Source organism: Manis javanica, chromosome 1 (assembly GCF_040802235.1).
Source record: "Manis javanica isolate MJ-LG chromosome 1, MJ_LKY, whole genome shotgun sequence".
NCBI classification, from domain to species: domain Eukaryota; kingdom Metazoa; phylum Chordata; class Mammalia; order Pholidota; family Manidae; genus Manis; species Manis javanica.
The window spans coordinates 86,491,977-86,506,180 of record NC_133156.1 but is presented as its reverse complement, the minus strand read 5'-3'; the positions used below and the strand labels follow the sequence as shown (position 1 = coordinate 86,506,180).

At 35.3% G+C, this 14,204-nt stretch overlaps 1 protein-coding gene across 6 annotated transcripts in view; it reads left to right on the top strand.

Annotated features, from left to right (window-relative positions):
• Positions 1–35: 35 nt before the first annotated feature.
• Positions 36–14,204, top strand: part of XRCC4 (X-ray repair cross complementing 4) — a 234,087-nt gene continuing 219,918 nt past the window's right edge. The window contains exon 1 of one of the 6 annotated variants that reach the window (XM_017675798.3): positions 36–168. Coding sequence is in view for 2 of the 6 variants with exons in the window: in XM_073234444.1 (XP_073090545.1) it covers positions 1,703–1,711 (9 nt within the window). In the remaining 4 variants the exon portion in view is untranslated. Of the gene's footprint in view, positions 209–315; positions 336–367; positions 1,712–11,061; positions 11,128–14,204 lie in introns of those variants that run through there. The other 5 variants (XM_036998460.2, XM_073234440.1, XM_073234439.1 and 2 more) reach the window with 5 other exon arrangements.

Here is a 14,204-nt window from a genome sequence, read left to right as displayed (position 1 = left end):
CCTGAGCTGCGCTACTCAGACTCTAGGATAGGCGTCCCTCTACCGGAAAAGGCTGGATTCAAGCACGTCGGCGGCCCTGCGAAAGCAGGTGGTACTCTCATTGGCTGAAGGACGTCCGTGTGTGGGCGCCGGCCTTTCGGAGGAGACCGGAAGTGGAGTCACTGAGAGGTAGGGTCCGGAAGTCGGGACTGCCTCTTTAAGTAATATGGTAATCTGTAGTCCTCTTCTTTTTCTCTTTCTGTTTTCCTTTCTTTCTTTCTTTTTTAGTTACCAGTGTTTTCCTGCTAGCCCTCCTCAGTGCGAGACTTTTTCCTGGCTCGTTTTCCCCTCTATGTGTAAGCGCCTGGGTCGTCCGTTTGTCGCTCTCGGGACGCCGGGTTCACTGGCCCAATCCACAGGGCGTGCACCCGCTGGGCCCCGTGTGCGGTTTTTCCCTTTGTCCCTGCAGGATTCTTTGGAATGCAAAGAGCGTTTGAAATTCTTTGTAATGGTTGTGGAATTAGGAGGGCTCGTGTATACGGAGAGTTGTGTTGATTAGCTTGTTGGATCATTTCTTTTATTACTGTCCTGATTTCTTTTCCAGTCCCCAGCTTTTTGTAAACTGTCGGTGGGTTTCATCTGGGGTTAAAAAGTACTAGCCTCTTTGAGGTCAGGAAAGAACTTTCTGTGGTAACAAATGGAAAGGAACTGCCGTATCCTGAGTTCAGTAGTTGATAGATCCTCTAGAGCAGTGATCCACCAGCAAGACAGATCTAATGCCAACTTTCTTTTAATCAATACGATTATTATTTAGCTTTTTCTACCTTTAATAACCCTGTTAGATGAGGCTCTAACACGGCCCCCCGCCCCCGCCCCTTTGTCTAAGCATATTCTAATGGAGAAACAGGTTTGGGCGTGTTCGGTTTGCATAGTTCTTGAGGACTCAATAAAAGGTTTTGAACTAAATTGGTATTGCTTTTTAACCACCAGACCTCTTTCTCCTCTTTTTCTCTTTTTACTAGTAGCTAATATTGATAGTATTGATGGTTTCCTTTTATGATTTCCCTTTTTTTCATTCACTAATTTTCACTTGTAGAAGAAAATACCTTTGCTTAACTGTTTATTTTCTCTGGGCTTCTGCTAGCCTTCCATACTCTGAGCTTGAGGTTCTTGGTGTTTTAGTGTTTGTGTCGGCCCTTTTTTGTTTCCTCTTTTTTGTTCTCTTTCCCCAGGCCTTTTAACTTTTAAGACCCATGTAAGTTGTTAGACCTTCATATTATTCTTTTACCTTAAGAAATGCTTCTCTTATCCTTTCTCCACTTCTAACCCTATTTATTTGCTCTTTGGAATAGAAATTCTCTCAAGGACGTCTCTGTGCTCCAAATCGCAATTCCTCTTTTTCTATTCTCTTGAGATCATTCCAACATGGCTATTGCTCTCCTTCTCTCCCGAAATTCTCCTGTTAGTGTTGCCAGTGTGGATCATTCTCCATTATTAACGTGTTTGACCTGTCAGTAACCCTTGCACCAGTTGATTACTACTCCCTTCTCCATGATGTATTTTCCTCCCGTGATTTCCAGGACACCACACTCTTGGTTTTCCTTTTATTTCATTGGTTGGACCTTCTCAGTCTTCTTTATGTTCTTCCTGATGGCTTATTGTTGAAGTGTTCTAGGGCTTAATATTTGGTTTTCTGATTTTCCTCTTTCTACACTTCATTTTGATGATAACGGTAAGTCTTAATGACTTTATTACTGAAGACTCCCAAATTCATATTCCTAGTCCCCTTTCTGAATTCCAGACTTACATATCCAATTGTCTACCTCTACATCTCCTCCACTTGTTTGTTTAAAGGTATCTGAAATTCACATGTCACAAACTGAACTCCTTTTCCCCCAGACTTGTCCCATTCTTTTCCATCTTTATTGATGGTAACCCTATACAGCCAGTTGCTCAAGATTAAATATTAGGAGTGGTCCCTGATTCTCATTTCTCTTATATTCCATCAAATGGAACAGCAAATCATTTTGACTCTCTCTAAAATGTATCGAGAATTTGGCCACTCTTTAAACTATTTCTGCTGTTAGTACACTATCTCTTGCTTGGATGTCTGTTATGAGCCACTAAGACATTTCTTGCTTGGCTTACATTAATAGGTCCCCCTGCTTTCTTTAACCTTGCCTCTCTACAATATTCTCGATATTTTAAAACTGTAAGTAAAACAATTGTATTAAAATGTAAGGTTCTAAATGTAATGTGCTATTCTAGATTGGATCCTGGAAGAGACAAAATATATTAGTGGAAAAACTAATAAAATCCAAGTAGTCTGGAGTTAATAGGAATGCAGCCATGTTGGTTTTTTCATTTTGATAAATTCACCATTGATAATATAAGACATTAATATTAGAGGAAACTGGATGAGGAGTATATGGGAACTGCGCATTACCTGGAAAACTTTTCTGTAAACTCAGAATTATTCCAAAATAACGTATTTATTGCAGAGGAATGTAACATTACTTCTTCAGTTAAAAACCTTCCATGACTTCTCATTTGACTCATGGTAAAAGCCAGTGTCGGTATATTGGCCCTACAAGACTCTACGTGATCTGGTTTCCCATTACCTTTCTGACCTAATCCTTTTGTATTCTCTTCCTGCTCACTCTGTTCCAGCTGTATTGGCTGCCTTGTTTTCTTAAACAAAGCAGGCCCACTTCTACCTTAGGGCCTTTGCACTGGCTGCTTTATCTACTTGGAATTCTTTTTTCTAAAAATCCACACAACTCATTTCTTCACTTCCTATATGTGTTTGCTTTGTTACTTTTCAATAAAGCCTACTTCAGCCTCCTATTTAAAATTGCAGCTTTACAACTGTCTGCCTTCCACTGCTCCTCTCAAATGGCTTCTGCACTACTGGTTTTCTCTACTGTGTTTTATCTTCTCCTTTTACTGTAGCACTTCTTACCACCAAACTGTATATGTATTTTACATACTTATGTGTATTTTTAATTGTTCATCTCCTATTAAAGTGTAAATTCTACAAAGGCAGGAATTTTTATCTCTCCTGTTCCCTGATGCTAAGTTCTAATAGATAGTCTGAGACCCAGAAGTACACAGTATGCTTTGGTTGAATGAATGCTTGACTGGGTTTTTGGATTTGTATGTAATCCTTGATTTGCAGTAAGTCTGAAATTGTTTATCATTTCCATATGTCATGCTTCTTGCCTCCAAGCCTTTGCTCATGAAGATTCTTCTTCCTGGAACGCCTTCTCTTATCTTTTTACTTCCACACCTAAACTGTTTTCACCTTTTAAGATTCATATCAGATGTAACGCAGGGAAGCCTTCCCTGAAATGTCGGGTTGGCTTGCATGCTGCTTTTCAGATGAGCTTCCATCTGCTTCTGCACTTTGCAAGCTTGTAAAATAATTCTGTTTGCGTGTGTCTATCTCACTAGAAAGCTGGGAATGTCTTGCTCATCTTTAGGATATCAAGGCCTGGTGCCTAGAAAGTAGTCAGTGAACATTTTAATGCATTGATGTCATGACCAAAAGTCACTCAGCTATGAAATGGTAGAGGTTTTATTTCAAGGTGGATCTTCTGCATATAAAATCAGTTCTATATTTGCTATGCATTGTTTTCTAGGAAAAAGTTAGCTGTCTTAAGAAAAATAGAAGGATAGTTCTTTTTATACAAGTAGGAGGTAGTAGATGCATATTATAGCCCTGGGCAGTTTGCCCTTGTCATTTGTGAAGCTGCCAGAGCTGATGAGAACTTGAGTTGTGTGCATTTTTCTAAGACACTGGTGGAGAGCAATGAACAGAGGGTTATTATAGTCAGAAAATTTTTAATGTTGATTAAATTGGGCTCTTTTTGAGAGAAAAACACTGTTGATACTTCTGTTGCCTGTAAGAAGACATCCATGCTAAAATTCCAAGCTGCTCATGAGGCATTCATGTTTTTGCTAAATGCCAGTACGAGCAGTAACTTTAAACTTTTGCTGGTGTGTCACTGGGAAATCCTAGGGTGTTTCCAAGACATCACAAAGATTTTCTCCCAAAGATAAGGAAATTTGCTCTTAAGGTTGAGTTAATGATGATTACTTTGTTGACATAATTTCTGATACTTGGCACAACAACTTATAAACAAATTTTGCATTTAAAACGTTGTTTAATCTTATTTAATAAGCCAGACTTTCCAACTACCTTTTATGGGAGACATTCTGAATTCAAACTGTTCTCTGAATGTCATCATCATTGTTGCAGTCTGTAAACCAATCTTTTGGAACTTTGCCTATCCTTCACTGATAACAAAAAAGAAATAATTTGACTATAATTTCTGAAAACGCTTCAGTGGCTTTCAGCTCCAGCAGTGGGTCTGAAAATGATGATTAGATTTAGGATTGATTAAATAATCAAAAACAAGTAATAGTTGGAGGACACTCCTAAATTTGGGCCTTGTGTCCCTGAGCTATAGTAACCCTGTAGAAGTGACCAAAATGTTGAAGTAAGCAAGGAGCTCAATCTGTCTTTGTGTGAGAGGATGCTGTTACTTACTTGTAGTTTTATCTGAACAGTTAATGAGAATTTTATTAAAGACCTTGTTCAATTGTAACTGAAACAAATGGCTGCTAAGAAATAAGATGCAGCCATTGTTGAAGATACTCATCAAAGTCCTAACAGTATGAATATTGACATGCTGAGATATGTCAATATTTACCATAGAATTTGGAAGTTGCCAAGTTCCTGTTTGAGAAATGTGACCCTAGCATTGAACACAGTATATCAATAAATAAGAAACATGTCCAAATGAACAGCTGCTCTGAGAAAAATAGGATAACATCTGTCTAAACTTTGAGGCACTTAAAAAGTTGAATATAAGTTTATTGATACTTCTTTGGTAATTTGTCAGTAGATGCTTGTACTGTAGAGTATACTAATATAATTCCTATATGAGCTTAAGTATCTTTTTAAAATGACAGCATAGTTGTAATTGATAACTTTGTAAATTAGTTGTGCTATGATACTCAGTTATAAGTTGAAAAAATAAATCTTGCCTTAATATTGTGGTTAGGAACCAACCTCTTCATTTTACATGTCATACTTACAGAAATTGGCTTAGTTCATGACTTAGATATTACTTTTGGGAACTAACAGTTTGTCTTCTGAGAATTTAGCAATAGAGAAAATATAAATTTTTGAAGTTTAAATGTGATGAAATATGAAGTAATGTGGCCTGGTTATTATCTGACAACTATGTTTCAGAAGAAAATCTGTGGAGTAAAGAGCAAGTAATCTGTTCGATCTGTTTGATTGAATATCACAAATTACCACTATTAATTCTCATATGAATATCACTGTAATAGAGTATTTGATGCAAAATAGAGAGGCATTTGAAGCTTTTCTGTCAAGTCATTGGAACCACACAAGCAATCTTACATCTGTTTTGCAGATTTCTAGAAAAGGCTAAACTTAATATTCTTTGATAACTCCTGAAGCAGCCCTAGAAGAGCATAAATCATGGGTTATTGGGCTGTTCTCTCATTGCCTCTTTTCTGATAGCAATTGATGGCTTTTATACAGTAATCTAATCATTTAGCCACATCATGATGTTATTTTGATATTATGAAGAGTGGATACAAAGTACAACTAAAGTCATATATTCCATCAGAAAGCACATTTACTTCTACTAATATCTTCATAAACACGAAAAAGCAAATTTGCTAAGTGGTTCATAAAAGGCTTTTAGCCTATTCTTTTTAGTATTTAAAGATGTAAGAGAAAGAAACACAATTTTAAAATATAGATTCCTCTTTTAGAAAGAATTTGCCAGTATTTTGAGGTAAGAGACTGACATTTAAGGAGAAAACATTTGGCATACTAATCAGTGATTTTTGAAATCTGGAAAACATTTTTGCTATGTAACCAAGACTTGACTTTTGTTTTGAGTAGATTTCTTTTTCCCCCTAGAATCATTAGGCTTTATGCAAAATATTCTTCAGTTGTCTTTTAGAACCACGTGTTACTCAGTTATTTATTATTTAGTAATACAGTTATCCAGTGTTTTCAAAATATGTTTTAGATTTAATGGGAGTGTAAGCATGCTAAGCTAAGAAATATCAAACTTCCTGTTTGGTGTTGAATATTATGAGTGTAACATGGTGTTTATCAAAGTGTGGTGCTCAGACTACTGATGGAATGTTACACATTGCTTACTTAACAGCTGTTTTGCAGGTACTGTGGGATAACTGAAATTAAGAGAGAATTAAATGAAGTTAAGAGAATTAAATGATTTGCTGAAGTCCATATAACCAATAAATAACAGTGAGAATTCATCCTGAAGTCTGTCTTATTTCAAGCCTGACACAAGTAGCATAAGCAAAAAATTTAGATAGATGTCTAAGCTTTGAAGTATTAAGTTACATATTTAAGAATATATTTCTAATAGATGACTTGTTTCTTTTTACAAGGTACCCCATAATAAACATTATCAGCCTGGTGGTCAAATAACACTTATTCAAACTTTTTATTTTATTGTGGAAAACTTCAAACATATATAAAAGTAGAGAAAATAATGGATTCCAATGTACACATCACCTAGCACAATAATTATTAACTCAGAGCCCATCTCATTTCATTTATATCCTCCTCAGATTTCATTCCTCTTTTCTAAATTATTTTAAACAAATTCCGGTGTAGGGAAAATGAAAATCCTATGGCCATAATCCTCACCTGACCCTAAACAACTTGATAATATAATTGGCCTACTGCTAGGCTAATGTTTACACCCCATTGGCAATGAGCCATTATTGTTGGTGTTACCATATAAAGAGAGTTCTGTCCGGTGTTCTCCCTGGAGGCAGATGGAGATGGGCTTGCTGCATGCAGACTGCCCCAGAGGCAGACATGATTCTAGCACTCAACCTGCCACCACGAGAATAAAGCTTGGTATAAACTCTTTTACCCCTAATGTTTCATCTCATCAAATTCAGAGTGAACTTGCCAGGGGGAAATCTCCCACAGGCGAGAGGCCCAGACTTCATGTCATTTTATTTGTAAATATTCTAACATGTATCTTGACAAAGTAAGGACATTGAGAACACATAACCAAAATTCTATTACCATACCTAAATAATTTTCTAAATAAATAAATTTTCTCAAATTACTTCATCAATTTTAATAGTTTGGTGGTTGAGTCAAGATTTAAAGAAGATTAATACATTGCAGTCTCTTTCACCTATATTCCAAGCCTCCCATCTCTTCTGCATTGAAACTTACTTATTGAAGAGACTGATTCAGTTGCCCCATGGAGTCTCCCACAGTCTACATTTTGCTGATTGCATTCCCTCAGCGTCATGTCTCATAGTCCTCCATCCCTTGTCTGTCCTTTGAGTGGGTAATTATATCCAGAGGTTTGATCAGATTCATGGTGGATTTTTTTTTTTAGCATGAATATATGATAGGTAGTGGTGGGTATAGAATTTATGGTTTTTACCAAGGAAATATACTTAAGCCAATGGTTTATAAGTTCTCTTTACATCTCAAAATACAATAAGTTTGGCTTTAAAACAATTTATATCAGGATGGACAAGTCAGGTATGGGGAAAAGGGAGAGTATTGCTTAATAATTAATGTATTTAACTAGCCATAAATCTTTAATTACTCTAGTAACTCTTTACATCCTTAATTTTGAAGCAAGTGATGTTAGATCTTTCTATAGATATCTTGACCCATATAAAAATTCAAAGAAATGTCTTTCTTAAGAATCTCATGACTTCTTTTTATTAGTAGAAGGATTGGAATCTATACTTTGAAAATTGTATCTGTTGTTAGAATAATTGAAAATAGAACAGGTATATAGGGAGAAGGTATAATAATGTTGTATAAAGAACTTTACCTCTACTATCTGAAGTCCATACATGGGAAATTCTAGGTTATACATCAACTCACAATTTAGATTTGTGAAATACCTTGTGATAACTTGCTCATCGGTTAAGGAAAGGCAATCCAATAGCTGCAGAAGCAGAGAGCATTTAAAGGTGAAGTGTAGCTGTAGCTCTGGTACCTTGATAGTAATAAAGTGCGAAAATTCAGAGATGCTAAGAGCCAAGAAGTTAAGTTAAATATGAGATTCAAATAGAGGCTGTTCAGGGTTGAGATTTCCCTTCTAGTCAGTATGTTGGCTAGACTTAGTTTTGAATACACTTCTACCCTTACTTCACCATGCTGAATTTCAGTTCTCTTGTTTTTGGAGTGGGTGACTCTGAATATTAAAGCATATGTGAAGTTTCTACCACAGTTCATGACATGTGCTTGATATATGTTTACTCCACTCCCTCACAACTATATAGCTTGAGTTTTTAGGAGAAATTAATGGTTTAATAAGACTCTATCTGTATTATACATTGTAATTAGCTATATAGGTACCATAATTTAATTTTTCTGTGTCAGTTTTTATTCTCAAATTATTACTGCCCCCTGTCTTTTTCATTTTGTTTTGAGTCAAAGAACCTCTTTAGATATTAAACCACATCTACCTGTAGTGAATTTTTTCACCCTACGTAACTGTGATCTTCATGTCCTGGAATATTCTAACTTGTTTGGAATTTTATATGGCTGTCAGGTAAATAGATAACTCGATTACAGGTAACTCTCAAGCAGGGTTTAACTCAAAAATGAGAGATTTCCTAATAATAGCAGTTCCTGTAAAATTGGTCATAGTCATCATTTATCCATTGTTTGAGTAAGCAAGATATCATACTAACATGTACAAGACATTTAATATGACCTTGTTTTTGAAAATTTTGTAATCTTGGTGTATGTTTTTATTTAATTGGATCTAAGACCCTTGTTACAATGAAAAGCATTTACACTGGTTGGCATTTTTTGGAATATTTTGTAGTTCTTATGTTTTATTGAACGTTCTTGTACCTTGGCCAAAGAGGAGGCAGATTAAATGTAATAATACTTATTTCACTTGTTGCTTAAAGGTAAATTTCAAAGCATTTTGGAATTGCATTGTTGTTGTTTTTAGTGAATCTACTGTTGTTGGCAGTTCATTTTATGAATGTTGGATTCCTCATATAAATATATTTTTGTATCTCTTGTTTTTGTTTATTTTTGTCCTGTAATTTTTTTTTTACATTGGAAAATGCAGCAACTTTTATATATCATCTACTATGTATTTGACATCTTTGCTTTTTTTATTAGTACTTTAAATTCTATGTGGCAGAATTATGTGCTACCTTGTATTTTAGTTATGATTTTTTAAAACTAAATTGTCATTTTAACTGGGTTAAAAGCTTCAGAAGGAAGGTATCGTTACTTTTTTTTTTTTAATGCTGCCGTTCTTGAACACAAAGTTTGTACATAGTGCTTCCTCAATGAGTGACTGGCAGATGGAGTGAACTTTGCAACTGGCTTTTCTCAGGCTGAGGTCAGTTCATTATTTCAACTTAATGAGATTTGGTTTTCTTCTATGTACTAAGTGACTCTAAAACTAACTTTGAATGATTTCTCAGATGACCTTTTAAAATTTTCTCTTGCAAAATTATACTTGCATTTCTTGTATGAAGTTGCTTCATTTTTTATTAAACATTTCATTAATTCTTTTGGGGAAATATATGATTAAAAATGATTATTTCTGTATTTTCTAAAGTATGTAACATTTCCAGCTTCTTAAAGAGAAAAATCATTATTGAAAATTCTGTAGTTTGAAGATTGTTGATGACTTCATTGTCATCAACATTGTTCCTTAATAAGCAGGAACATCTCTGATTTAGAGTTATTTCAGAATCCTTTGAAGAAGTCCAATAATCTTTGTAGGATTTAGTTAAAAACTGATGTGTAAGTTGTAGCCGTAAAAAGGCAATGGATTGATTAATCTTTCTGACTAATATGGTTATGTAAAGGGACTCTTTGTTAGCTGCATGGTCTCATTGGTCTGCTACCTGCTACAGGTGGTGACACTTTTGCTGCAACTTTCTGCTGCTAGACCCTGCTATTCCACACTGCAGAATCACAGCTTCCAAAATTCTGATACCTTAATAACAAATGACGTTTAATCTGGGTGAATGTAATTGTTTGCTTTATTCAAACATTTATTCAAATATGTTTTACTTCAAATGTCAAAACATGGGAAGCCAGCAGAGTGGTACTAGAATTCTAAAACTAAGTTCCATTTCAAAGAGTCAGTAGTAGTTCTGTATTCTCTGACTGCTGAGTGATTCAGCATGCTTAATTGAGTTTAGAGCCTCTTCCATCAAGAGAAAGAGCTGGCAGGGAATCTCTGAACATGATTATCCCCCAGTCCTCTCTCTATTAGGTCTTCTTTTTTCTCTAGTGAAGCCAGTTGCAAAGATGATTGATAGTTTTTTGGTTTTTTGTACCAGATTTTTATAGAACTAAATCTCCAGCTCCACCCTCTTCTCCAGAGGTGGGGTAGGATTGGGGCTGAAAATGTCAACCCTTTAATCATTTGTCCTTTCTAGTGACCAGCCCCATCCTAAACCTATCTACTGACCCCACTTTAATTCTTCTCATTAGCATAAACACTGGTGTGATTCAAAGGGGCATCTCATGAGTAACAAAAGACACTCCTATCACTCAGGATATTCCAAGGGTTTGGACTCTATCAGAGACAAAGACCAAATATATTTCTTAATATACCACACACACACATACACACACACACACACACGGTGTTTTTTAAAAATATGAGCCAACTTTTAAAAGGTGACTTAAGCATAAAAATTAGGATTTATAGTTTTCTTGACTAACCAGAATGGCAGACTCCCAGGACCAGTACTTACCCATGCTAACAATCTGCACTGAGTGGTGGCTGCTACCTTTATATGGTTACTTGTTTGCAGTTGCCACAGTCTCCACTCCTCATGGGAATGTATATAGGCTTATTACATCTGACTATGTGGCCCCTGGAGGCATTAGGACATGTAGCCTTGAATAAAAATACAAAGCTTGATTTAAATGTTAGCAGGTACAAAGTTTCAGTTTAGTTTAAGAATGCATCTCCCAAGGAGACTCAGAAGTGAATCTTTTGCTTTTATCTTGGCACCTCCTCCCACTAGAGTTGTCCAGTATGTTCAGAGATGTAGTTGAAGTGACAGACTCAGAAACTACCACATAGGAAATAGGTATGTAATTATTCATCCAATTAAGACTGTTAAGTCCTTATGTGCTGTTTATAATTTACTACTATTTGAACTATGTGAAATTTTCATTTTTTTTTTGTAGGTTAAAAATCATTAAATATTGGCAATTTCATATAATTCTTAAATGTTTGTTTAGCTGAATCAGGGAATGTCACTAGTTGAGAATGTGTTTTAGGTTTTTATTTTTCCCCAAGATTAATTCTCATTTGTACCCCAGTCTTACCATTCATCCCCTTGTCCCATTAGAAGGTAGGCAAAAAAATGGGTACAGTTGTGAGTAAATGGTTGGTTTGTGAATGGGGGAGATGTACAGTGAAGTCCTATTCCTTTTCCACACAAGTGCTTTTAGTTAAATTTCAGTTCGGAACAGCACATTTTCAGGTAGAGAAGACTATATAAGCTTAACTGATGATGTTTCATAGGAACGCCCTCAGTTCTAAAGTTAAAATATAAGAGAGGTGTCAACATTTTAAGGCTTAAGAAATCATAATTACATTGTCTAAATGAGAAAAGACGGTTGCTTAGCTAATGCTGAGGTACTGTCTTCTCTTTTCATGTTACATGTTATTTCCACATGAAACTCTGCAATTAGAACTGAAATATTTTTGTGAAACTTAAGAAAGTTTCCAAAATGGTAAGTATACTTTCATCCCATCTGCCAAGGGTATTAGTAATCAAGAGTTTCCATTTGGTGAATATAAAGGAAGTCATATTCTTAGAAGTTTGGTTCCAATTTTAAGGGCATTTTAGATTTAGGTGTTAGACTTAATGTGGGAAATCTATTCAGGCCATTTTATTTTTTTAAAATAGTTCATTGGGTAAGAGAAAAGAAGGGAGAGGAAGTGAAATTTAAATGAATTACTGGCACTAATGATTATTAATGGTGTTTGTAAAAGATAAGCAGAGGAAATGAGCAGTAATATGGTATTTGGAGTGGCAGCAGCTGGCATTTCACAGCCATAAGAACTAATTGAGAAGGGACTATGAGCATGGCCAAGATACCTTAATTTTAGGCTTATTTTATAGTCCTAATGCTTTATTCCTGAAGCATCAGACGGCTAATTTACTGTCTTCCTTGAATATCAACTATGTATTACAAGTTTTTGAATATGATTATGCCAGCAGTCTTAGTTATATGTTACTCTTACTTAAGGTGACCATCCATTCTAGTTTGGGTTTGAGAGGTTTCCTAGATGTAGGGCTTTTGGTGTTAAAACTGGGAAGATCTCAGGCAAACCTACACAGTCACCTTACTTTCATTTGCAAAATTAGTAGAATGGAAATAATCCTGACATGATTAGAAAGGTATTTAATAATCCTATAAATTCTTTACCCTTAAAGTTTAGAAAATTCTAACTTGATAACATTATTTCAAGAAAGCATTTCTATAGGTTAGCTTGATATGTTTGTTTTAATTGCTTTAAAAAATTTCTTTGCATTTAAGTTTTCCTGAATTGTTTGTCTTACCAAAAGTAAATAGCCAAGTGGTTGTTGCATAAACCTTTCTGTCTTTTTTTATTTAGCAATTATATATAGTCCTACCCTTGAATTTTTGTAATGTGACAGGAGTTTTAAAAAATTAATCACTACACTTTTGGTTTAAAATGTGTATTTTTCTTTTCCTCCTTAAAAAAAAATAAGGTCAAAATAATGTGATCAGGACTCTAATTACAGACGATTAAAAACAACATTGCTGTGTGCCAATCTCTATTCTGAACTCACTTTAGGTATCAACCTACTTTTCTCAACAAGGGGACACTTAAGTTAATTGCTTCATTAGAAACATGCATTTAGTCCTTTCTGATCTGTAAGTACAACTCCTTGGCGTAGCTGCAGAAGTTTGAACACCTGCAGCCCAAGCAGCTTGAAAAGAAGCCATAACTTACTATAAAGGCAAATGAAAGGAGCTCAAGTTCAAAATAATGTTATCAATGATACAGTGTTGTCACTAACTTGAGCTGATCTAAGAGAGTTGGCTTCTGCACTGCTCCTTATCAGCATCCAAAAAGGCATACAAAATTCTTTGTAAACTAATTTAAAAAGTGTCTTGTTTATTCAGAGGCAACTGTGAATGGCATTTGTTCAGAGTGTAGATCACATCAATTGCATACCAGCCAACAACTTATTTCTCTTCTAAGAGAGAAGCCAAGTATCAAAGACACAAAGTACTAAAGATAAGCTTCTCAATTCTCAACTGTTCTGAGCTCTCAATAAAGCTACTGATGTACAAACTGGGGTGGGACCCAACTGTTTCCACCTGCAGGCTTGTCTTAGCTCCTTGGTTCTTGTGGGGAGAGGTGCTGATACTAGTGTGACCTTTAGTGCCCACAGAAAATAAAACACAGGCTTTCTTATGACCCTAATCAATTAGTCCCTCTGAGAAGGATTCCACCTCCTTCTTCAGGTCATCTTGGGGCAAAAAATTTATGGCTGACTATTCCCATTTACAGGGCTGGTGAAAGCAAAGAGGTTGTTGATTTGCCCTTCTGAATCTTAAAAGACATAGCAAGTCATCCTTTTCTCTATTTCTTTGGTTGATCTCAGATATTTTGTATTTGATATTTAATGAGAAGACCTCAGTAAGTAAAAGAATGAAGTACTTTCAAAGCTGATTCAAATCATATATTATCAGTAAATTGAAACTCATTTGATATGAAGAAAGCATTTTTGAGGCACATAGTATTTACCAGGATACTGAGGTGTACAGGACACAGTAGCAACCAAAGTTTCAAGTATGAGTTTACTAAAATAACTGAATCTTCAAAATAAGATAATTTAACTTTCATAATGAATACTGAGTTAATCAGAAAATTGGAAAATATTTGCAATATGAGTCATTCAAAGGTGGTGTTAAAATGAGTCTGATCCATAAGTGTCTTTTCAACATTATTGGGATTAAAGGCCTTTATATAATTGTGAAAGGATGAGTTAATGACAGATATCTGGAATATTGAATTTTCAACTAATTTGTCACTGTAATTAGAAATTTGTCACTTGTTTCAAATGTGGTAAAAAGCAGCAGTGAAACAACTGTTCTTTTAGAGTAATCGTAAGTACTG